This window comes from Schistocerca gregaria, chromosome 2 (assembly GCF_023897955.1).
Source record: "Schistocerca gregaria isolate iqSchGreg1 chromosome 2, iqSchGreg1.2, whole genome shotgun sequence".
NCBI classification, from domain to species: Eukaryota; Metazoa; Arthropoda; class Insecta; order Orthoptera; family Acrididae; genus Schistocerca; species Schistocerca gregaria.
In genome coordinates this window covers 823,174,836-823,198,765 of record NC_064921.1, presented here as the reverse complement: position 1 = coordinate 823,198,765, position 23,930 = coordinate 823,174,836, and the positions used below count along the sequence as shown (strand labels likewise).

The window sequence follows — 23,930 nt, the reverse complement described above, 5'->3', positions numbered from 1 at the left end:
TACCTACAGATTGGAAAATTGCGCAGGTCGCACCAGTGTTCAAGAAGGGTAGTAGGAGTAATCCATTTAACTACAGACCTATATCATTGACGTCGGTTTGCAGTAGGGTTTTGGAGCATATACTGTATTCAAACATTATGAATCACCTCGAAGGGAACGATCTATTGACACGTAATCAGCATGGCTTCAGAAAACATCGCTCTTGTGCAACGCAGCTAGCTCTATATTCGCACGAAGTAATGGCCGCTATCGACAGGGGATCTCAAGTTGATTCCGTATTTCTAGATTTCCGGAAAGCTTTTGACACCGTTCCTCACAAGCGACTTCTAATCAAGCTGCGGAGCTATGGGGTATCGTCTCAGTTGTGCGACTGGATTCGTGATTTCCTGTCAGGAAGGTCACAGTTCGTAGTAATAGACAGCAAATCATCGAGTAAAACTGAAGTGATATCAAGTGTTCCCCAAGGAAGCGTCCTGGGACCTCTACTGTTCCTGATCTATATAAATGACCTGGGTGACAAAATGAGCAGTTCTCTTAGGTTGTTCGCAGATGATGCTGTAATTTACCGTCTAGTAAAGTCATCCGAAGACCAGTATCAGCTGCAAAGCGATTTAGAAAAGATTGCTGTATGGTGTGTCAGGTGGCAGTTGACGCTAAATAACGAAAAGTGTGAGATGATCCACATGAGTTCCAAAAGAAATCCGTTGGAATTCGATTACTCGATAAATAGTACAATTCTCAAGGCTGTCAATTCAACTAAGTACCTGGGTGTTAAAATTACAAACAACTTCAGTTGGAAGGACCACATAGATAATATTGTCGGGAAGGCGAGCCAAAGGTTGCGTTTCATTGGCAGGACACTTAGAAGATGCAACAAGTCCACTAAAGAGACAGCTTACACTACACTCGTTCGTCCTCTGTTAGAATATTGCTGCGCGGTGTGGGATCCTTACCAGGTGGGATTGACGGAGGACATCGAGAGGGTGCAAAGAAGGGCAGCTCGTTTTGTATTATCGCGTTATAGGGGAGAGAGTGTGGCAGATATGATACACGAGTTGGGATGGAAGTCATTACAGCATAGACGTTTTTCGTCGCGGCGAGACCTTTTTACGAAATTTCAGTCACCAACTTTCTCTTCCGAATGCGAAAATATTTTGTTGAGCCCAACCTACATAGGTAGGAATGATCATCAAAATAAAATAAGAGAAATCAGAGCTCGAACAGAAAGGTTTAGGTGTTCGTTTTTCCCGCTCGCTGTTCGGGAGTGGAATAGTAGAGAGATAGTATGATTGTGGTTCGATGAACCCTCTGCCAAGCACTTAAATGTGAATTGCAGAGTAGTCATGTAGATGTAGATGTAGATGTAGATCGTTGACTGGGACTGGTTATGCTGAGCTGCTTGCAGATAATTTTCAGCCGGTCATGGAATGCATGTTCCGCAACAACGATGGAGTTTTTGTGGATGACTATGCGTCCCTTCACAGGGCCACAAATGTTCGCGACTGATCTGAAGAACATTCTGGACAATTCGAGCGAATGATATGGCCATACAGATAGCTCGACGTGAATCCCATCGAAGATTTATGAGGCACTATCACGTACTCTGTAATCTGCTTTTTGTCACTTTTGCTAAACAGAAAAGTCTTCGTACCTTTTTTATTATTTCTATTTATGGCTGAAATAATCGATGCAGTAACCGCTTTATGATCGCTGATTCCCTGTTCTGCGTTAACTGTTTCAAATAGTTCGGGTCTGTTTGTCACCAGAAGGTCTAATATGTTACCGCCATGGGTCGGTTATCTGTTTAACTGCCCAAGGTAGTTTTCAGATAATGCACTGGATTCTTTGTCCCTGCCACCCGTTATTAACATTTGAGTCTCCCAGTCTTTATCCGACAAATTAAAATCTCCACCCAGAACTATAACATAGTCAGGAAATCTACTCTAAATATTTTCCAAATTTTCCTTCAGGTGCTCTGCCACAACAGCTGCTGAGCCAGGGGGCCTGCAGAGACATCCAGTTACCATGTTTGAGCCTGCTTTAACCGTGATCTTCACCCAAATTATTTCACATTTCGGACCTCTGTCAATGTCCTTCGATACTATTGCACTTTTCATCGCTATAAACACGCCTCCCCCTTCACTGTCCAGCCTGTCTCTGTGGTATACACTCCAATCTGAGGTTAGAATTTCATTACTGTTTACATCTGGTTTCAGCCAACTTTCTGTCCCTAGTACTATGTGGGCGTTGTGACCGTTTAATAATGAGAGCAGTTCTGGGACCTTTCTATAGACGCTCCTGCAGTTTACTATTACCACTTTAATATTGTTATTCGCTGTTGCGTTTTGCCTACTATTACCTCATCACGTCTCAGGAGGCGTCTTGTCGAGCCTAGAGAAGGAATTCTCTGACCTAAAAAACCCACATGTGCACTCCACACGTACTCCGCTACCCTTGTAGCCGCTTCCTGCGTGAAGTGCACGCCTGACCTATTCAGGGGACATTACATTTCTTCACCCGATAGTGGAGGTCGAGAAATTTGCACCCCAGATCTCCGCAGAATCATCTGAGCCTCTGGTTTAAGCCTTCCACTCGGCTCCAAACCAGAGGACCGCGATCGGTTCTGGGAACGATACTACAAATAGTTAGCTCAGATTCCGACCCGTGAGCGAGGCTTTCCGCCTTCACCAATCCCGCCAACCGCCTGTATGAACTGAGGATGACCTCTGAACCCAGACGGCAGGAGTCATTGGTCCGACATGAGCAACAATTTGCAGTCGGGTGCACCCAGTGCTCTCTATCGCCGCCGGTAAGGCCTCCTCCACACCTCGGATGAGACCCGCCAGCAAGCAGACAGAGTGAACACTGGCCTTCTTCCCCGACCTTTCCGCTATCTCCCTAAGGGGCTCCACCACCCGCCTAACGTTGGAGCTCCCAATCACTAATAACCCCCCCCCCCCCCCCCCCCCGTGTGCCTGTTCGGACCTTGCTCAAGGAGCAGTCACATGTCCACTCACAGGCAGAGCGGGCGGCGCCACAGGGCGACCCTCCACTTTGAACCTCCGCCTCGTGCGCCGCGAACGCTGCTGAACCCGCGACTCCCCTTGGGGAGAGGGTGGCCCAACCCCGCCCGGTACCCGCGAGGATGTCTCGAGAGCAGGGACCGTGGGTAAAGCACGTAACACCTGGGGTGTACCACGCGACGCACCAGACTCCCCACTGCCGCTACACTCCGAGGCAGCAGCCTGAAGACGGCTGACGGCGGCCAACAACACGTTCAGCTGTTCGCGAACAGTGGCCAGCTCCTCCTTCGTCCGTACACAGCAGTCACACGTCCTATCCATCTTAAGAAATCAATTTACTGTAGAGAGTTAATCAACTTTTAACTAGACTGTTAATTCACTAAAGGCGGCCGATAGCTGACTAAACTGTGGTTACGAGACACTTCTTGTGGAAAACAATGAAAATAAGCACTATCATCTCTGGACTGTATTCAAAACAGACGCTAGCTCTACTGGCACTACAGCTGACTGAAGGGACTCTCTCTCACTGTATTCAAAACAAACACGAAATCTATGGAACACTATTACTAGCACTCAACAATTAAAACTTCCTAAAAGCAAAAACACAGTGAAGAAGAAGTGACAAGTAAGAAAAATACAGTTAATACTTAAATAAACGTAGTTCGCTGCAGAGCAGATGTAAAACAGACTACAGTTAATCTGTGTTATATAATAATGGCGTTTAAATTATTTCCTCTATTTTGGTATCAAAGTACCACGTTCCCGTAGTAATTAAGTTTTTTATATGATTTTTGGCCTGTTAATTAGTTGGAAGCAGTCAGTTATGTAGCGCGACGATCGGGTGTTATAGGCGCGCTATCGTTTGCCCACTTCATCATGTGCAAGTCGAACATGCAGCCTGCGTTTTAAACGAAGTCCGATTGTTATTATTAGGGAAAACTAACTCTTTGCATTAAGTATGAAGCATAACACAGTTTCTCGTCACAAAGCTCGCTGCTTTACCATGACCAATGCTTGGTCTGATATTTATTCTTGCAAGAGAAGGAAAGTAAAGTCATACGAGTAAAAATTATTTTATGCTCTAAGAAAATACTAACAGTGTTAATACCTTCTTGCCAATTTTGTGATTACATGTTTTCTTTGATTAATGACAATGTAACGGATGCTCCTTTCGATAACATTTACAGGTGAAGCAAGATGGTACAATAAGGACGTCGAACATGTTTCCGCTACTCTTGTCATTTTAAGAGGGCTCATGAACTAATTGCCCAAAATAAATCTCACAGAAATAATTTGTTACAATTTCGGACGATGTTTTACACTTACTGCCAGTTCTGAACATGTATTTTCGCCAACATATCGAAGGTACATCGAAGTCACCACTACGTGTAACTGTACGAGTACGGTACCTTTTCTCTGAATCTTTCAGCAACTGGATCATCTGAGAAAGGGGATTGGTAAAACGACTCAATTACTAATTTATTTCTACCCGTAAAGGGAAGGCGTCTGATTTGCAATAGTTGCCCAATATGCTACACATTAACTTTGCTAGTAGTAGGCGCTGAGCTCTGTTAGAGATTTTCTTAAACAGGACTTTAGCGAGTCACAGCACGACACATCGACTGGGACGGCGTTGTTGAGCTGGTCAGAGTGCATAGACGCTGTTATAAAATGTATAGTATTTGTTACATCGGTCCCAAGTTAATATTTGTGTTTTAGTGTGAATGGATATTGTTGTACTGTTTTATTGTTCTTGTTTGTGATGAAATCACTTACAATTTTACAGTTAGGTTCATTTTCCAACGAGTGGAGTTAGCATGAACGTGGTTGTTTGAGCAAGATGGCGAGAGTCCTAATAAGCAATAACATAAGGATCCAAACAGCGATAGTGTCGCATATTAAGAAATGTATCACATATGAGGAGACCTCTTTGTCTCAAAATTTGTGACACATAATTTATATAATAATATCATAAGACGACAATATTTTATCACTTATTATAGAAAAGTAATAACATTTGTTTCTTTTTATTTTATTAAATTACTCTAAACAGGGATTACTTTGAATAGTCCTCCGAGTGGAAACTTGGTCTGTCTTCCGGACCTTTCTATTAGGGTAGCATTTTATTCATGAGATAATTGATATTCCTCCAAATTCAAAGTGCTCTGCTCACAGTACTCATAAAACATAATGTAACAAATATAATCAGAAAAGCTAAAGAGTTTTGATAGATATTTATGACGAAATTTTTACAATTTATAGAGCCCTTGAAAATCTACTATCTCCGAGAGATAGAAACACGGCTGGCAAGTAACCCAGGCCACATTGTCACGCAGTTATTAATAAGCAAGGTAACTGGGGCAGCTTTCAACCTAGCAGCAACAATGGAAACGTCTTTGAGTCCCTTCAGGAAATCACGTCTCATCCTGCGCAATAGAAACGTCTTTAGGGAGTATGATTGTTCAATTCACCACCTTGATGAACCTCCACAAGAAAGTGATGCCAGAAATTAAACTAGTCATAACAATGTTGGTCAAGCTGTCAACAATACAGACATCTAACTACTTCCGTAGCTCGCTAACACATCTGGAAACCCGGCAGTTCAAGTAACATCATCTTCGCTCTGTGCTGAGTTAATAAAGCCATATATAAGTGAAGCGACTGCAAGAATCTAAACAGAAAAAATTACCAGCCGAAGCTAAGAATAAAACAGCGAAAAATGTAATTGGGAAGATGAGTGGAAAATCTTCAAAGCGGAGGAGCGGTGTGGTAAGTCTGCATCCGATGCCTATCTTGATTAGAGTGGTGATTCAGACTGCAGTGATGACGATGATGCGGAATGCCTACTTTGTACAGGGCGCTTTTTCTGATTACAAACACGGAAAAAATGGAGACAGAGCACGAAATGTTATCGCTGGGCCCATGATGATTGTGGTGTCTAGGAAGACAATGTTGTACGTGCGCAATGTCCTGAAAGTGTGAAATGAGCGAAGGATAACAGAGATCAATGAAGATATAAAAAGTGTAAGTTCATATTTCATATTACTACTAATAAAAAATATGTTTACCGTCTAATTTTAGGAAATCCTTACCTCACTTCTATCTAATGCCTTGTTTATGAAAATTTAGTAACTCATTGAAAGTTTGTTTATTACTGCAAATACCGAAAAATGTATGGTAGAGTTAAATAGCGGGAGATATTATTAACTCTATAAAAATGCAATAGCATTTACTTTTTGGTCCTTAACATGCGTTTAAAAAAGTGCACATCGTGTTAGGTACCTTTCCTCTACTAACTCAAAGGATCAATCCACTTCAGTTTCGCTACAAGATAAGCTGCTCCTAACAGCAACAAACACGTCACCACTAAGTATGTTCAATCTATCCTTTCAGAACAAATTTAGGTCCTTTACAAAAATTTCGATTGAGCTTATCTCCGGCTTTAGTACCTATGACGATTTGTCGAGTGCTTTTATTAGCGCTTGGACCTCTGGGTCTTTCCCAGCTGAGTTACGACAGTTTCTTGCTGCAGTATCTACGGTTTCTTGAGTTTGTCTTCCACGCTTTGAGGCTGAAGCCCCTTTTATTGCTCCAGAAACCCTCTACCCCAAAACTACCTAGTTCACTCCACAGAGCACCGAGTACCTCGCAGCCGCCTCCTGTGTGTAATGCCTAGTGTCGGGCTGTGCAGAAGATGAATGCCCGTCAGAGGAAATGGACCTCGATGGCCATTAGAGGGAGCAGTATTGCTCCAGAGCCACACTCGCATAGGGAGAGTGCCACCCGTCTCGCCACGTGAATACGCTGGTCAACAGTGTTTCTTCCGGCCGGTATAAAACAGGAGCGTCTAGCTATCGGTCAGTCAATTTTGCACTCGCGTCTGATATTATCGGTTACTGACATCGATTTACTACAGACTATTCGATGACAACTTTGCTTGCCATTTCGCTCTGATCGTGTTTTGCATTGTCTCTCTCTTTCCTCTAGGCCCGTTGACATGGTTGTGGCTAAGGTTTCCGCTTTGTACCTAGTTGTTGCATAGCTTACTTTGGCTTGTCCTAGTCTGTCTCTCGTTCGCTGTCAGTCAGGCGTATTTATCTCGACTACCGCAAGGTGTCGTGTCCTCTCCTGAAGCCGGTCCTCCTCCCTTGTGGCTTCACTGGTATTTAATCTGGCTTCTGACGTATGTCCTGATATCTAGCTACACGCAGATACAGTATAATGGACCCTTGAGCTGTCAAGTGGAACTCAATACTCCACCACTCCATGGTGCAAGTCAAGGAATCTGCAGCCTACACGATCGCAGAACTATCTGAGTCTCAGATTCGGACCCTCCACTCGTTGTGTACAAAATGTCCGCAATCGGTCCTGTCGATGATGCTACACATAGTCAGCTCTGCTTTCATCTTCAAAGCAAGACTAGCACTCTTTGCTACTTCATGTACACTCCTGGAGATTGAAATAAGAACACCGTGAATTCATTGTCCCAGGAAGGGGAAACTTTATTGACACACGTTGGGTGGCACGGGATACATGCGGACGTGCATTGTCCTGTTGGAACAGAAAGTTCCCTTGCCGGTCTAGGAATGGTAGAACGATGGGTTCGATGACGGTTTGGATGTACCGTGCACTATTCAGTGTCCCCTCGACGATCACCAGAGGTGTACGGCCAGTGTAGGAGATCGCTCCCCACACCATGATGCCGGGTGTTGGCCCTGTGTGCCTCGGTCGTATGCAGTCCTGATTGTGGCGCTCACCTGCACGGCGCCAAACACGCATACGACCATCATTGGCACCAAGGCAGAAGCGACTCTCATCGCTGAAGACGACACGTCTCCATTCGTCCCTCCATTCACGCCTGTCGCGACACCACTGGAGGCGGGCTGCACGATGTGGGGGCGTGAGCGGAAGACGGCCTAACGGTGTGCGGGACCGTAGCCCAGCTTCATGGAGACGGTTGCGAATGGTCCTCGCCGATACCCCAGGAGCAACAGTGTCCCTAACTTGCGGGGAAGTGGCGGTGCAGTCCCCTACGGCACTGCGTAGAATCCTACAGTCTTGGCGTGCATCCGTGCGTCGCTGCGGTCCGGTCCCAGGTCGACGGGCACGTGCACCTTCCGCCGACCACTGGCGACAACATCGATGTACTGTGGAGACCTCACGCCCCGCGTGTTGAGCAATTCGGCGGTAAGTCAACTCGGCCTCCCGCATGCCCACTATACGCCCTCGCTCAAAGTCCGTCAACTGCACATACGGTCACGTCCACGCTGTCGCGGCATGCTACCAGTGTTATAGACTGCGATGGAGCTCCGTATGTCACGGCAAACTGGCTGACACTGACGGCGGCGGTGCACAAATGCTGCGCAGCTAGCGCCATTCGACGGCCAACACCGCGGTTCCTGGTGTGTCCGCTGTCCATGCGTGTGATCATTGCTTGTACAGCCCTCTCGCAGTGTCCGGAACAAGTATGGTGGGTCTGACACACTGGTGTCAATGTGTTCTTTTTTCCATTTCCAGGAGTGTAGTTGCCTGAAACCAGAGAGCATCTTTTCCGGTCCAGCGTAAGAACACTATATGTAACTATGTGAGCCACCACCTGCAGTTGGCTGTACGCTGCACCCTTCTTTACACTCATTAGGACCTGTTCCACTTGTGAGAAGACTCTTACCTCTCTCATTATGAGCCTAGCACTGGAGGTCCTGTCTATCAGTAATCCCTCTCTCTTCGAATGCCCAGGTGTTGCAAGCTGAGAGGCTTCGTCGGGAACAGGACAAGCAAAGTGTCTCGTTCAGGGCCCGCCCGGTTGGCCGTGCTGTCTTACGCACGGCTTTCCGGGCGGGAAGGAGCGCCAGTCCCCGGCAGGAATCCACCCGGCGGATTTGTGTCGAGGTCCGGTGAGCCAGCCAGTCTGTGGATGGTTATTAGGCGGTTTTCCATCTGACTCGGCGAATGCGGTCTGATTCCCCTTATTCCGCCTCAGCTACACTTAGGCGGCGATTGCTGGTCAAACAAGTTCTCCACGTACGCGTACACCACCATTACTCTACCACGGAAACATGGTGTTACACTCGTCGGGTGTGAGACGTTCCCTGAGGGGTCCACCGGGGGCCGAACCGCAGTGTGGGGCGGCGGAGGGGTGAAGTGGACTGCGGTAGTCGTTGTGGGGTTGCGGACCACTGCGGTTGCTTCGGGGACGGAGCCACTCTGTCGTTTCTACGTCCCCGGTTAACTAACAAAAAATGGTTCAAATGACTCTGAGCACTATGGGACTTAACATCTGTGGTCATCAGTCCCCTAGAACTCAGAACTACTTAAATCTAACTAACCTAAGGACATCACAAACATCCATGCCCGAGGCAGTATTCGAATCTGCGACTGTAGCGGATGCACGGTTCCAGACACAGCACCTAGAACCTCTCGGCCACACCGGCCGGCTTATCAGGCACAGGTAATGCCTAAATTTATTTGTCAGGTGAAGCAGATTAAGGTTAAAGGTAGGTGGCGTTAGCTAACCAATGTGCGTACAAAAGGCGACTGCGTAACTAAATTACAGACGCGAAAGAGAAATTAGGTAAAACAGTGCGTTATAAAGATGCATTCAGTGCAAGAGTATTCATGAAAGAGGTCCAAAAACACAAAAAAAAAATTTAAACTGTCAAGCTGCAAAACTTAAAATGACGCTACAACATTAGTCAAACCTATGGAACCAGTTAAATTTTTGGAATGTAGTCGAATTAATTCGGGTCATGCTGAGGGAATTAGATTAGGAAATGAGACACTTAACGTAGTAAAGAAGTTTTGCTATTTGGATTGGTTGATTGGTTGTTTTTGGGGAAGGAGACCAGACAGCGAGGTCATCGGTCTCATCGGATTAGGGAAGGACGGGGAAGGAAGTCGGCCGTGCACTTTCAAAGGAACCATCCGGGCATTTGCCTGGAGCGATTTAGGGAAATCACGGAAAATGTAAATCAGGATGGCTGGACGCGGGATTGAACCGTCGTCCTCCCGAATGCGAGTCCAGTGTCTAACCACTGCGCCACCTCGCTCGGTGAACCAGTTAAAGATAAGGAATAAAAAAGTTAGTGTCACAATCACAATAAAAGCTACTTGTGGGTTGGGAAAAAGGATATCATAATAAGACTGGTTTCTGCTAACTAATTGATCGTTCAATAAAATTCATTTCCCTGCACCGGAGTGTTTCAGAATTTCAGTTTCCTCTAAAAGATTTAGCCTTTTTCCTTCCCTGGCGGTATCGGGTGTATGTAAATTGCTCGACTTCGGGGAGCGGCGCCCACTAGATTTTAGGTGCTCTGCTCAGGCAGAATCCTGTTTCATTTGTTCGTACTTGTTAATCAAATGTTCACGGAATCCGGTTCGAAATTTCCTACCAGTCTTGCCCACGTATGAAGCTTCACAGTAAATCTATATATGGAATATATCTACATAAATCTAACAAGTTACAGAGAAGTCGAACAAAAATTAAACGAGTGTGTGGGTGAAAATGCTCCCTCAATCCTAAGAGAAGTTTTTAAGTTATTGCATGTTAAATGTTTTATATATAAAATAAATTTTGAAAATTAATGTCTCAACAACTCCTTAAGCATTTTTCCCATACATAGTGTCTATGATGTTTGCTGGTGACACTATCTTGGTAGTAAAGGATGTTGTGTGCAACATTGGCTTGGTTTCAAACAGTGCAGTTTATGACATAAGTTCATGGCTTGTAGAAAATAAACTAATTCTAAGTCACAGTAAGACACAGTTTTTACAGTTTTTAACGCACAATTCAACGAAACCTGACTTTTTAATTTTGCAGAATGGGCATATGATTAGTGAAACTGAACATTTCAAATTTCTTGGCGTTCAGATATATAGTAAACTGTCGTGGAAAGCCCACGTTCAGGATCTTGTTCAAAGACTTAATGCTGCCATTTTTACTATTAGAACAGTATCTGAAGTGAGTGATCGTTCGACACGAAAATTTGTCTACTTTACTTATTTTCATTCGCTTATGTCGAATGCTATTATATTTTGGGGTAACTCATCTCATTCTAAAATGATATTTTTGGCACAGAAACGGGCGGTTCGGGCAACAAGCGGTGTAAGTTCACGAACCTTTAGTCGACCCCTGTTCACGAGTTTGGGTATTTTGACACTGGCCTCTCAATGTATAAGGGTATATTTCGTAAACCACATCAAATACTGACGAATCGATTCCGCAGACCGAACGTGAGGAGAGGAGCTAGTGTAATTGTTTAATACAAACTATAAAAAAATGAACGGAAGTATGTTTTTTAACAAAAACCTACGTTTTTAAAATTGAACCCCGTTAGTTTTGTTAGAACATCTGAACATATAAACAAATACGTAATCAGTGCCGTTTGTTGCATTGTAAAATGTTAATTACATCCGGAGATATTGTAACCTAAAGTTGACGCTTGAGTACCACTCCTCCGCTCTTCGATCGTGTGTACCGGAGAGCACCGAATTACGTAGGGATCCAAAGGGAACAGTGATGGACCTTAGGTACAGAAGAGACTGGAACAGCACATTACGTCCACATGCTAACACCTTTTTATTGGTCTTTTTCACTGACGCACATGTACATTACCATGAGGGGTGAGGTACACGTACAGACGTGGTTTCCGTTTTCAATTACGGAGTGGAATAGAGTGTGTCCCGACATGTCAGGCCAACAGATGTTCAATGTGGTTGCCATCATTTGCTGCACACAATTGCAATCTCTGGCGTAATGAATGTCGTACACGCCGCAGTACATCTGGTGTAATGTCGCCGCAGGCTGCCACAATAAGTTGTTTCATATCCTCTGGGGTTGTAGGCACATCACGGTACACATTATCCTTTAACGTACCCCCACAGAAAGAAGTCCAGAGGTGTAAGAACAGGAGAACGGGCTGGCCAATTTATGCGTCCTCCACGTCCTATAAAACGCCCGTCGAACAGCCTGTCAAGCGTCAGCCTAGTGTTAATTGCAGAATGTGCAGGTGCACCATCATGCTGATACCACATACGTCGACGCGTGTCCCGTGGGACATTTTAGAGCAACGTTGTCAGATCATTCTGTAGAAACGCGATGTATGTTGCAGCTGTTTGGGCCCCTGCAATGAAGTGAGGACCAATGAGGTGGTCGCCAATGATTCCGCACCATACATTTACAGTCCACGGTCACTCTCGCTCTACCTGTCTGAGCCAGCGAGGATTGTCCACGGTCCATTAATGCATTTTCGGTAGATTCACTGCCCCGTGGTTTGTCAAACCCGCTTCATCGGTAAACAGGTAGAACTGCAACGCATTCTCTGTTAATGCCCATTGACAGAATTGCTCTCGATGATTAAAGTCATCACCATGTAATTGCTGATGTAGCGACACATGAAACGGGTGAAAGCGGTGACGATGCAGTATGCTCATGACACTACTTTGACTCAGTCGACGGACTCTCGCAACGTCCCGTGTACTCATGTGTGGGTTCATGGCAACAGCAGCTAACACACCAACTGCACCCGCTTCTCCTGTGACGGGCCTGTTACCTGTTACGGACCCGTTTGCGTGCTACGACCATACCTGTTGCATACAGTTGGCGGTAGATGTTTTGCAATGTGCGGCACGTTGGATGCTCTCTGTCCGGGTACCGTTGTGCATACACCCTGCAGGCTTCAGCTGCATTTCGTCGACACTCGCCATAGATGAGTATCATCTCCGCCTTTTCAGAGTTCGAATAAACCATGGTCACAGTTCCTACAACACTACACATCACAGACGTCTGGTAACACGGTGTACTACAGTTGGTCTGCGTGCGGAGACGAATGCAGAATAACAATAGCAGCAAGCGCTACATGCGGACACTGCGACTGCTCGAACAAACCACAACAGTGCACTACAGCCACACTCGTAAACACGGTCGTCATCATAAACGTGTCCCTGCAGATGCTGCTCGCCGACCGTGGCCCGTGTTTGTTACAACACGCAAGTGAACGTCGGAGGTTTCAAGCGTCAACTTTAGGTTACAATATCTCAGGATATAATTAACATTTTACAATGCAGCAAACGGCACTGATTACGTATTTGTTTATATGTTCAGATGTGCTAACAAAACTAACGTGGTTCCAATTAAAAAACGTAGTTTTGTGTTAAAAAACATACTTCCGTGCATTTTTGTATGGTTTGTATTAACCAAATACACTAACCCCTCTCCTCACGTTCGGTCTGTGGAATCGGTTCGTCAGTACTTGATGTGGTTTACGAAATATATCCAGCGGTAACGTTAGGTGACTCACGCTGTATATTCCTTACTGTCATTTCTTGTCAACAATATTAGCTTATTCCCAAGAATAAGCGGCTTTCACTCAGTTAATACTCGCCAGAAATCAAACCTGCATTTGGATCGAACTTATTAACTCTTGTGCAGAAAGATGTGCAGTATACCGCTGCATCCCTTTTCAGTAAGCTACCACTGGAATTCAAAAATCTTAGCAGAAATCCACGCGCTTTAAGATCGAAACTGAAGAGCTTCCTCATCGGTCAATCTTTCTACTCTTATTCTGTCGAGGAGTTGCTTGAAAAATTAAACTGATTCTTGTTATATTGTTGACTGTGTTTAGTTAAACTTATGGACTGACTTTTTTCGGGTTTATAAACATTGTATTTTTATCTGTTATTACGTTCCATGACCTTGGAGATTTGCTCCTCAATTTGGTCCTACGGAACTTGACGTGTAAATAAAAAAAACAATAAAAATAAAAATGGATTCGTCTTATTGAGAACCTGTTTTGGATCACAGGCTGAAGCATGCACTCCATGAGTGAAACCATGAATTTTCACATAAATAACAAATGAAACGTGAAAAGTAGCACAGCATTACGAAGGGAACCGGAAGTACATATGAGCGACAAAAGGTCTTCTCTCGAATGTGCAGAAATTATTTCAAATGTTTAGTCATGAACTTGTGATATTCAAATGTGATGCTAGCGAATACTCCGAAATAATTTCAACTTTGGAACTCAGAGTATTTCATGAACTAGTCTGACGTGTTGACCACGGTTATTTTTGGGAATGATCTACACTAGGAAATTAGTTTGCAGTTGTGGAACTTTAAACTTGTGCTAAAGGAGCTTTGATTATTTTCCAAAACTTTGTGGAGATGTGAGATACTGTTCCGTTACATTTAACTCCTTGCTCAGATACTGATTAATTCAACATTAAATAATTATTAACTTGTGGTAAATATTACAGTGATTGAATAAACTCAGTTAGTTAAAATACTAAACTCTGTGAGAAGTGAGCTTTATTTTTCACAGCAAATTCCTGCTTGCTTTTATGACTGGAGTGTTTCTCAGGATTAATGCGACAAATGTTTTGGTTGGCCATTAGACTGCAACGTATCCAACCCTTAAAAATCCAATCACACATTCAGAGGCCCTAGAAACAGTGATTTCCTAATTTACAATTTGTTATTCGTGCGGCAGATGCATGTGGGGGTCTTATGAGCTAAAGGATTGTTGAACAGTTATTTCGTGGAATGAACAAGATAGGCATAAGTTTTAGATTCTTCATTTATTTTCTGTATAGTCGCATATGCTGGTCGCATCTGGAATCAACTAGCAACAAGTTAGCAAAGAAAAATTTAATTCTGTTATTTTGCAACCCATAGGAAGCGTTCATGACGCTCATTTGCTAGCCCTCCACAATGCCTTTTAATTTTGCATTGACTTTGCTGAAATTTTAACTAGGATTTGAGCTGCTCAGTATTTCCGACCGGCATCAGTAATGTTCTTTCTCTGTTCTTCTCCCTGTTATCTAATTCTTTAACGGTTTTACGTAATTTCTATAAATAAACGTTTTAAATTTTCAAGTTTTCCTCCATTATGGTCAACTTTAGTCCTTCGAATTTACTTTCCGACCATTGGATCGCAAAATTTTTGTCGGATATTCGTCTCCCAACATTTTAACTACCCCCTGGATTTTTCAGTATGGCCTGGGTAAAAATTTCCTCCTTAACCTTTCGCTGTTGACCTCTTGAAGCTTCTGAAACTGTAATCATCTGTTTGTCGGTAAATGTACACGACGTCTACGTACTTCCGTCTCACTCGGATAATTATATCGTCGTGCGTAGTTTTTTTGCCTAAAGGATATTTATGACAAATTTCATTAAGGAATGAATACAGTTGAAAGCTGTAGTCTGTATTCACAGTTCCTGGATAAGATCACTTCCAAAAATTACGATCCATGTGTAATTATATATTTCCATTAAAGTGTGGCTGAAAAGAAGTGAGATATCTTAAAAAATATATTTTTTTCAGGCATCAGCATCTTACTTCTGGCTGTGAGGATCATAGACACCTTATCAGCATGGAGAAGCAAGATGTGTACATAATCAGCGTGGGTAAGCCAGACGTGTCTAATCTCGCCTGCGCTTCCCTTACGTTCATAGCAGCAAAACAGATTGACGCGCTGTGGTCAGATCTCACTTGGCCAAAGAGGCCGCTGCCACTGCTAGAGATTGGCTGCGGGACCGGTGACGTCGCCACGAAGGTGGGTACAGCGTTTCAGTCCTGGCAACATTACCATCCACTCATACCTGACAAATAGTAGGCAACTCCGTTGTTTTCTGGGAAGTGTAGTCGCTCAAAAGAAATCCAGATCGACGTAGAAAAACGAATACACTTGCCAAAGTAAATGGCTGCTCATCTTGCATACGAACAACTACAGCATAACAATAGGACACCTTTTTTCTGTAGGCCTATTGCTTCATATGACGTCTGAGGTGTTTTTAATAGTAGCAAAAACTTTGCGTAGTGTTTATTTTAATTATAAGGATAATACGATCACTTGTTCAAATTCGCCAGTGTGAAACACATTTCCTGTACTGAACAAATGCTCATAGCTGTTGAGGTATGCTTTTTTGAGCCCACTTTTACTAACATTTTTTCTTGTTTTGATCCATACTACCGATGTGAAAGTTGCCTACACTACAATCTTAGCAACAGCAGTACCGGCACATGTATTACACTGTTAGAGGTAATAGAACAGTTTCCGCCTATAACTTTCGATTCGTTTGTTTCCGTTACAGGGACCCTTACCTCAAATTGATAAGTATATCCTTCTCCACCATCCTTGTAACGTCATCAAGAAATCACATTGTATACACAGTATGTGATCAAAAGTATCCGGACACCTGGTTGAAAATGATTTGCAAGTTCGTGGCGCCCTCCATCGGTAATGCTGGAATTCGAATGGTGTTAGCCCACCTTTAGCCTTGATGACAGCTTCCACTCTCGCAGGCATACGGTCAGTCAGGTGCTGGAATGTTTATTAAGAAATGGTAACACATTCTTCACGAAGTACTGTGCTGAGGAGAGGTATCGATGTCGGTCGGTGAGGCCTGGCACGAAGTTGGCGTTCCAAAACATCCCAAAGGTGTTCTGTAGGATTCAGGTCAGGACTCTGTGCAGTCCAGTCCATTACAGGAATGTTATTGTCGTGTAACCACTCCGCCACAGGCCGTGTATTAGGAAAAGGTGCTCGATTGTGTTCAAAGATGCAGTCGCCATCCCCGAGTTGCTCTTCAACAATGGGAAGCAAGAAGGTGCTTAAGACATCAGTCTAGGCCTGTGCTGTGATAGTGCCACGTAAAATAACAAGGGGAGCAAGATCCCTCCATGAAAAACACGACCACACCATAACAACACCGCCTCCGAATTTTACTGTTGGAACTACACATGCTGGAAGATGACGTTCACCGGGAATTCGCCATACCCCCACCCTTCCATCGGATCGCCACATTCGTCACTCCTCACCAAGTTTTTCCACTGCTCAATCGTCCAATGTTTACGCTTCTTACACCAAGCGGAGGCGTCGTTTGACATTACCGGCGTGATGTGTGGCTTATAAGCAGCCGCTCGACCATGAAATCCAAGTTTTCTCACTCCCGACTAACAGTCATAGTACTGCCAGTGCATCCTGATGCCGTTTGGAATTCCTGTGTGATGTTCTAGACAGGTCTGCCCATTACACATTACGACCCTCTTCAACTGTTGGCGGTCTCTGTCAGTCAACAGATGGGGTCGGTCTGTACACTTTTGTGTTGTACGTGTCTCTTCACGTTCCCACTTCAATATCACATCGGAGACAGTGGATCTAGGGTTGTTTAGGAGAGTGGAAATCTTGCGTACAGACGTATGAGACAAGTAACGCCCAATCACCTGACCACTTTCGAAATCCGTGAGTTCCTCGGAGCGCCCATTCTGCCTGTACGATGTCTAACGACTACTGAGGTTGCTGATACGGAGTACGTGGCAGCAGGTGGCAGCACAATGCACCTAATATGAAAATCGTATGTTTTTGGGGGTGTCCGGATACTTTTGATCACATAGTGTATGTACATTTATTGTATTACGTTTCCGGACACAGGTCTCAATGTAAAACTTGATCTACTAATTCCCCTCTGGAACCTTTAGAAGTGAGAAACATGAATTGTGAAATGCCCTGTTTAGTTTAAAATACCTTGTACTTCTACTGGTATTACGGAATTTTGAAAGCCTCCAGTCCTACTGGTACTTCAGTTTGGGAGTTCATAAGAGTAGATGCACCGGCTTTTTTCCGTGATATTTTACGTCTTGATATTAAATCTGACACATATGTGAATATACACTATACGACTGAAATTATTTAAATGTCGAAGGAGCGAGAACTTTTATAAAGTGCAACGGAATATTAAAAACAGGAGTTAAGCATAGTTAACCAAGACAAAACTGAAGCTAGAATTCATGTTGTAGACACACAGCAGTTATTAACAAGGCATACAAAGGACATGCACCTTATAGATAGAGTTCATACAATGTAGAACATATGTTCTCACAGTCTGTGTTGGTCACGATGTGGAATGTACATCGGTTTATTATTCATGTATTCAGTAGTTCTTTGCTACACACAGTTTCTGAAAGACTATACAATTCATTTCAAGTCACAGATCATGAAGTTACAGCTTCTCCGTTTTTCCCTTCGTATCACTTTCATGAATTCACAATCTAGTGAATAACTGTTATATGTGGATAATAGCTTAGCTGTTCTGATATCGACCATTAATATTTTAATGAGCAAGAAATCTCACTATGTTGCAAGTTAAAGATTTAAGAAAGCATTAGTTTTTGCACCTCATGCCACAGAAATCAATTTAGTCCAGCAGACAACACTCATTGCTTATCTGCATTTGCATTGCCAATTCAGTTTTCAGCACTTCATGGGGTTGACACCAATTGAAGCAGTTCTACGTTTTCTTTTCACGATGCCAATATTAATATTAATTTATGGTGTATTTGGAGAAGAAGTGCTAGACACTGTGTGACGTACATTTTATGCAGATGCGACAGTAGCTTTCTACGCACTGCATACACGTGTATTTGCACACGCGTCCTGCATCACACTGTTCGACTCTCTCACAGTCGATATGGCACTCGCTCCCTCCCTGTTATTGCGGCATCCCGTTTTACACAGTACATAGAGCACTAAAAAGATTTTCAGAAGATTATAATAATTACCTATTCTAAGAATCAAAATAAACATGTTGACAGGAAACCCATGTCGTAACATGACAGAAAGAATGCTAAATTAGACGTTACAGGACAGGAAGAATTGTCTGAACCAAGAAAGATATGTATTAACTGAATAGAAGAGAAAATAATGACACTAAAAATCTGCAATATCTTGAGAGTTTCAACGACAGATTTTGATATTAGTTACACAACAACGAAAATGCATGGGAAACACTTGCTAGTTCTTGGAAAAGGAACGAAGAGGTGAAAAGCAGAAAGTTCCTATAAATCTGAATGAATGATGGAAAGTAGAGGAGCATGATGGCACACTGTTTCCAGTTTCGCCTTTTGACATTGTTTACATGAAGCTAGAGCTCGATGAATTCTCCGCTCTATGTTAATGAAGTAACATGTGTCACACAGCTTAAGAAAGAACTTCTTAGATCCAGAAGGTACTTAACTGAGTTGAGTATAGCAAATCAGCTTACTTACAAGATCATCTGGTATACACACTACCCAATGTGAATTATCTGGATCCTTACATTTCAATAAACTATCATCCTTAAGTACATAATTTTGTCTAATTGCAGTGTTGAGATGGTGTTTCCATTTCACTTTGATTTACTTATGGTGTGATTTTTATCTTGCTACTTGGTGATATTCGTCAGCAAACATGATGAAATTCTTAAATGCAACACCCTTTAAATACAGAGAACCAAAATTATTCTTGTTACGATCTTGTTCATTTCAACTACGCAACCATAGGAGTGATGTCGTAAATTCCTGAAAATACAGTGACCATCTGGCTAAGTGTCCGTGGGTTAACTTAACACTTATCTAGAACTGCAAAGCTCTATGCTATCTGTAGACCTTGATCACCCAGTCACATGGATAACCACTAAATTATGTAACACTCCATATGACAGCCACATTAGCAGTGGACTAGCATCTTTCACTCTTCGTGAAGGAATGGATCTACAATTCAAAATACAATATCCTTCAAATACTTGAAAGGTTTCTACTCCGCAACTAGTCTTTGAGCTGTCAGACCCACTAAAAAGATTTTTGTTTAGTGCAAGACGCCACAGGATACAAGCAAGAAAAACCTGTTCCACACCTTCAGATTTGAAAATGTTAGCATGCGAAGAGCTGGGTGTGGTAAGGCGCCAGGCCTACAGAAAAGCAACTTGTTATCCAAAAAAAGGTAAAATAAGCTTATCTATTAAGTTTTGCAGCAAAAGCAAAACGAGGACAATGGAATGCAGTCGAACTAAGTCTGGTGATGCTGAGGGAATTAGATTAGGAAATGAGACACTTAAAGTAGTAAAGGAGTTTTGCTATTTGGGGAGCAAAATAACTGATGATGGTCGAAGTAGAGAGGATGTAAAATGTAGACTGGTAATGGAAAGAAAAGCGTTTCTGAAGAAGAGAAATTTTTTAACATCAAGTATAGATTTAAGTGTCAGGAATCCATTTCTGAAAGTATTTGTATGGAGTGTAGCCATGTATGGAAGTGAAACATGGACGATAAATAGTTTAGACAAGAAGAGAATAGAAGCTTTCGAAATGTGGTGCTACAGAAGAATACTGAAGATTAGATGGGTAGATCACATAACTAATGTGGAGGTACTGAATAGAATTGGGGAGAAGAGGAGCTTGTGGCACAACTTGGCCAGAAGAAGGGATTGGTTGGTAGGACATGTTCTGAAACATCAAGGGATCACCAATTTAGAACTGGAGGGCAGCGTGGAGGATAAAAATCGTAGAGGGAGACCAAGAGATGAATACACTAAGCATATTCAGAAGGACATATGTTGCAGTAAGTACTGGGAGATGAAGAAGCTTGCACAGGATAGAGTAGCATGGAGAGCTGCGTCAAACCAGTCTCAGGACTGAAGACCACAACAACAACAAGTTTTGCAAACTGTTATTATGATTTTTTACATATGACAGTAAGAGGCTCAAATGAACGCAGTTACTTCTAACGATCCACGAAAATAATCATTTAGTACCTAAAATCTATCAGTATAAATTGAGGATTTCAAATCGAGACTTGCATGGAGATTCAAGTCTCAAGATAAATTCAATAAAGTTCAGTATGAAGTCAGATACTACTAGAAGAGACAGAAAGACAGACAAATACAGTATTCCAGACTAATACACCAATCACCAATAATACATCAAGCATCAACAAACACTTAGTTAACACATCAGTTAACACCCGTAAACTCACCAGCCCACAACAGGCAAAGAGTAGGAAATCAATTATGTCCCAGAATAATACAACAAAACATCAATAAACATTTAGTTAACATCTGACTTAACAACTAGAAGCACACCACATAACAACAGGCAATTAGTAACTACAAAGAGAGCGTAAAATACCTAAATCAGAGGAGCATTATTCATATTTCATGAAGAATTGGCACTTGTTCGACTAAAGAGTCTGAGACTAGGAACAAATAGGCAAACATGGAATTAGGTAAAATGCAGATCTCAGTCAAGAAAGAATGTACCAACTCACATCTACTGATTTTAAGTTGTTACAATTGAAGGTAATTCTATAAAAGAATGCATAAATAAAATATAAACTACGATGTGTATGTGGCTTAAACTACAACTACAGATATTAACACTGAACTTGCATTAATCCTGAGTACAAAATAAATTACACGTAACCAGCACATATAAAATTCATGAATTATCAGAAATGCTGAAGGCCAATAGACGGGACCTAGACAGCACATCCCTAACACCAGTGACATCAGCAATTTTAGCAATGTAAGTTAGCCAAGCTGGAATTGGTAAGCTCTTAAAATGCAATTGGGGTTAACGCAAGCTTAAAGAAATACAATATACATAGTGTAAAGAATCCTATGACATAGCAGATAGCTGCAAACAACTGTTCGTAAGGTCTACATAAAAGGTACTCACCAATTAAGTTCAACAAGCACTCTCTAATCACGCTTTGCGTATCAATTCAGTAGACACAATTAAAAGACAAAGCTTCAAGGGCGTGTTCCACTGAATCTATTATGTATGTGGGTAGAATAAGGAAACACACCAGCTCAAAGTCATATTCAGCTTCAACAAATGCTCATAGTATCCACATTCCACACTGGCTGACAGCGATTGTCCTTGTGTGGACATCCTGCAGTTATCAGTGGTAAATGACTGAAAGCAAGCTCAGCATTGTGGAGAGCGTTCCTGTCTTCAGGTTTGATGCAAAAGGAGGTGCTTATTTACCTACACAGTCAAAGAGATGATACCTTGTTTTTGAATTAGTTTCAAAGCACTAAATGGGTCAATCCTCCCCTCCTAAAGGTCTACCAGAGGGGGGGGAGGGAGAAGAGATTGGGAATAATTGGTCTGAGTGCATTTCCTTCTTTTAAATTGACCACTCTTGTCACACAATCATTAGAAGGAACACTAACTTTGACCTGACAATGGTGAACCCTTTGATGTGTATCAGTAGCAAAATTTTTAACTACAAAACTAACCAGTGTGGGTAACTTTAGAATCTAGCAAATTCCTACAACAATATCTTTGAAGAAATTTTTTCTGCTTTCTTGCTCTGAGCTCAAAAATTTTTTATGAAAAGGGTGTCCCCAGTCCTTAATGGTGTAGGCCACCTATTGTCGTTAGACCTCTGAACTTCCTGCTTGTGTGGAAAATTAATTTTATTAATCGTCTTGCTCCAATTTCTTTTAATATTGTTGCACTAGATACAATGATGTTACTTCCAACCACAGAGAATGAAGTCAATAAAACTATTCAAAAGCTAAAAAATAAAAAGTCAGAAGGCTTAGATGATGTACCAATGTGTGTACTGAAACAATGCATAGGGATTATACAAGGCCCATTAAAAAATATAATAAATGAATCCTTCACATCAGGGACATTTCCAGAGCAGCTAAAACAGGCAAGAGTTGTACCTTTGCTTAAGAAAGGTAATGCAGAAGACATAGAAAATTACCGGCCCATTTCCCTGCTGTCAGCATTCTCAAAAATAATAGAAGCAATTATGAAAGACAGATTAATGAATTATCTGAATAAATACAATCTTTTAAGCAAATCACAGTTTGGTTTTTGAAGTGGCAAAAATACGGAGTCAGCCATAGTAGAATTCACAAAAGTTGTACTTAATGCTCTTGATAAAGATGAGTGTGTCACAGGCATATTTTTGGATCTTTCTAAGGCTTTTGATACAGTCGACCACAAGATTCTATTAAATAAATTAGAAGCATTAGGAATAAGAGGGGTAGCTAATGACTGGTTTCGATCATACCTAACAGATAGGGTACAAAGAGTAGAGATAACACGTACTTCAAATAGATCTAAACATTTAGTAAAATACTTATCAGAACCAAAACATATTAATATAGGGGTTCCACAAGGTAGCATATTAGGACCAATACTATTCCTGATATACATCAATGACTTTCCCAGTAGTGTTACCCATGGTGAGAAAATTCTCTTCGCTGATGACAGCAATATTATAGTCACTGAGAGAACAAGAGAACTCCTTACCGAGAAAGCAAATGAAACTCTCAAGGAAGTTTACGATTGGTCAATAAGCAACAAATTGACATTAAACATAAAGAAAACTAATGCCATGAACTTCAGTTTGAAGAGGAAAAATGACAATGTTAAATTAAATGTAGATGGCACCTCTATAGACTGTGTAACAAATGCAAAATTTCTAGGAATGAATATTGACTCTCAGCTGAAGTGGTGCGAACACACAAAGGTACTTGCAAACAGAATGTCATCAGCATGTTATGCCCTTAGAATTCTATCATCTGTGTGTAACATGCAGTGTCTTTTAGTTACATATTATTCATATGTACACTCAATTCTTAGCTATGGCATTCTTTTTTGGGGAACAAATCCACAAAATATGAACACAATTTTCAAACTCCAGAAAAGAGCCATAAGAATAATAACCAGAAATAGTAGTCGAGCTCATTGTAAAGATCTGTTCAAAACACTGGGAATTTTAACTGCTCCATGTGAACACATTTACCAGTCAGTTGTACACATCAAAAGTAACATTGGCAATTACTGCACAAACAGCTCTGTCCATGACCATGCAACAAGAGATAGACTCAACTTACATTTACCAAGAAAAAATAAACATAAAACTCAAAACAGCATTTTCTACCAAGGAATAAAACTGTACAATAAATTACCAAAAGAGATTAAAGAAATTTCAAAAATACACTTATTTAAGAAGGCAGCTAAAAAGTACCTGTTATGCAATACATTTTATACATTGAAGGATTACTTAGATAAAGCAGAGTAGGGGTTTGATAAAAAAATGGTATACAAACAAATAATAATAATAATGATGATTATA

At 42.1% G+C, this 23,930-nt stretch overlaps 1 protein-coding gene across 1 annotated transcript in view; it reads left to right on the top strand.

Annotated features, from left to right (window-relative positions):
- Positions 1 to 15,389: 15,389 nt before the first annotated feature.
- The window catches only part of LOC126335998 (ubiquinone biosynthesis O-methyltransferase-like), a 68,846-nt gene continuing 60,305 nt past the window's right edge, over positions 15,390 to 23,930 (top strand). Inside the window, exon 1 of the mRNA XM_049999476.1 lies at positions 15,390 to 15,572. Within this exon, the coding sequence (XP_049855433.1) occupies positions 15,390 to 15,572 (183 nt within the window). The remainder of the gene's footprint in view (positions 15,573 to 23,930) is intronic.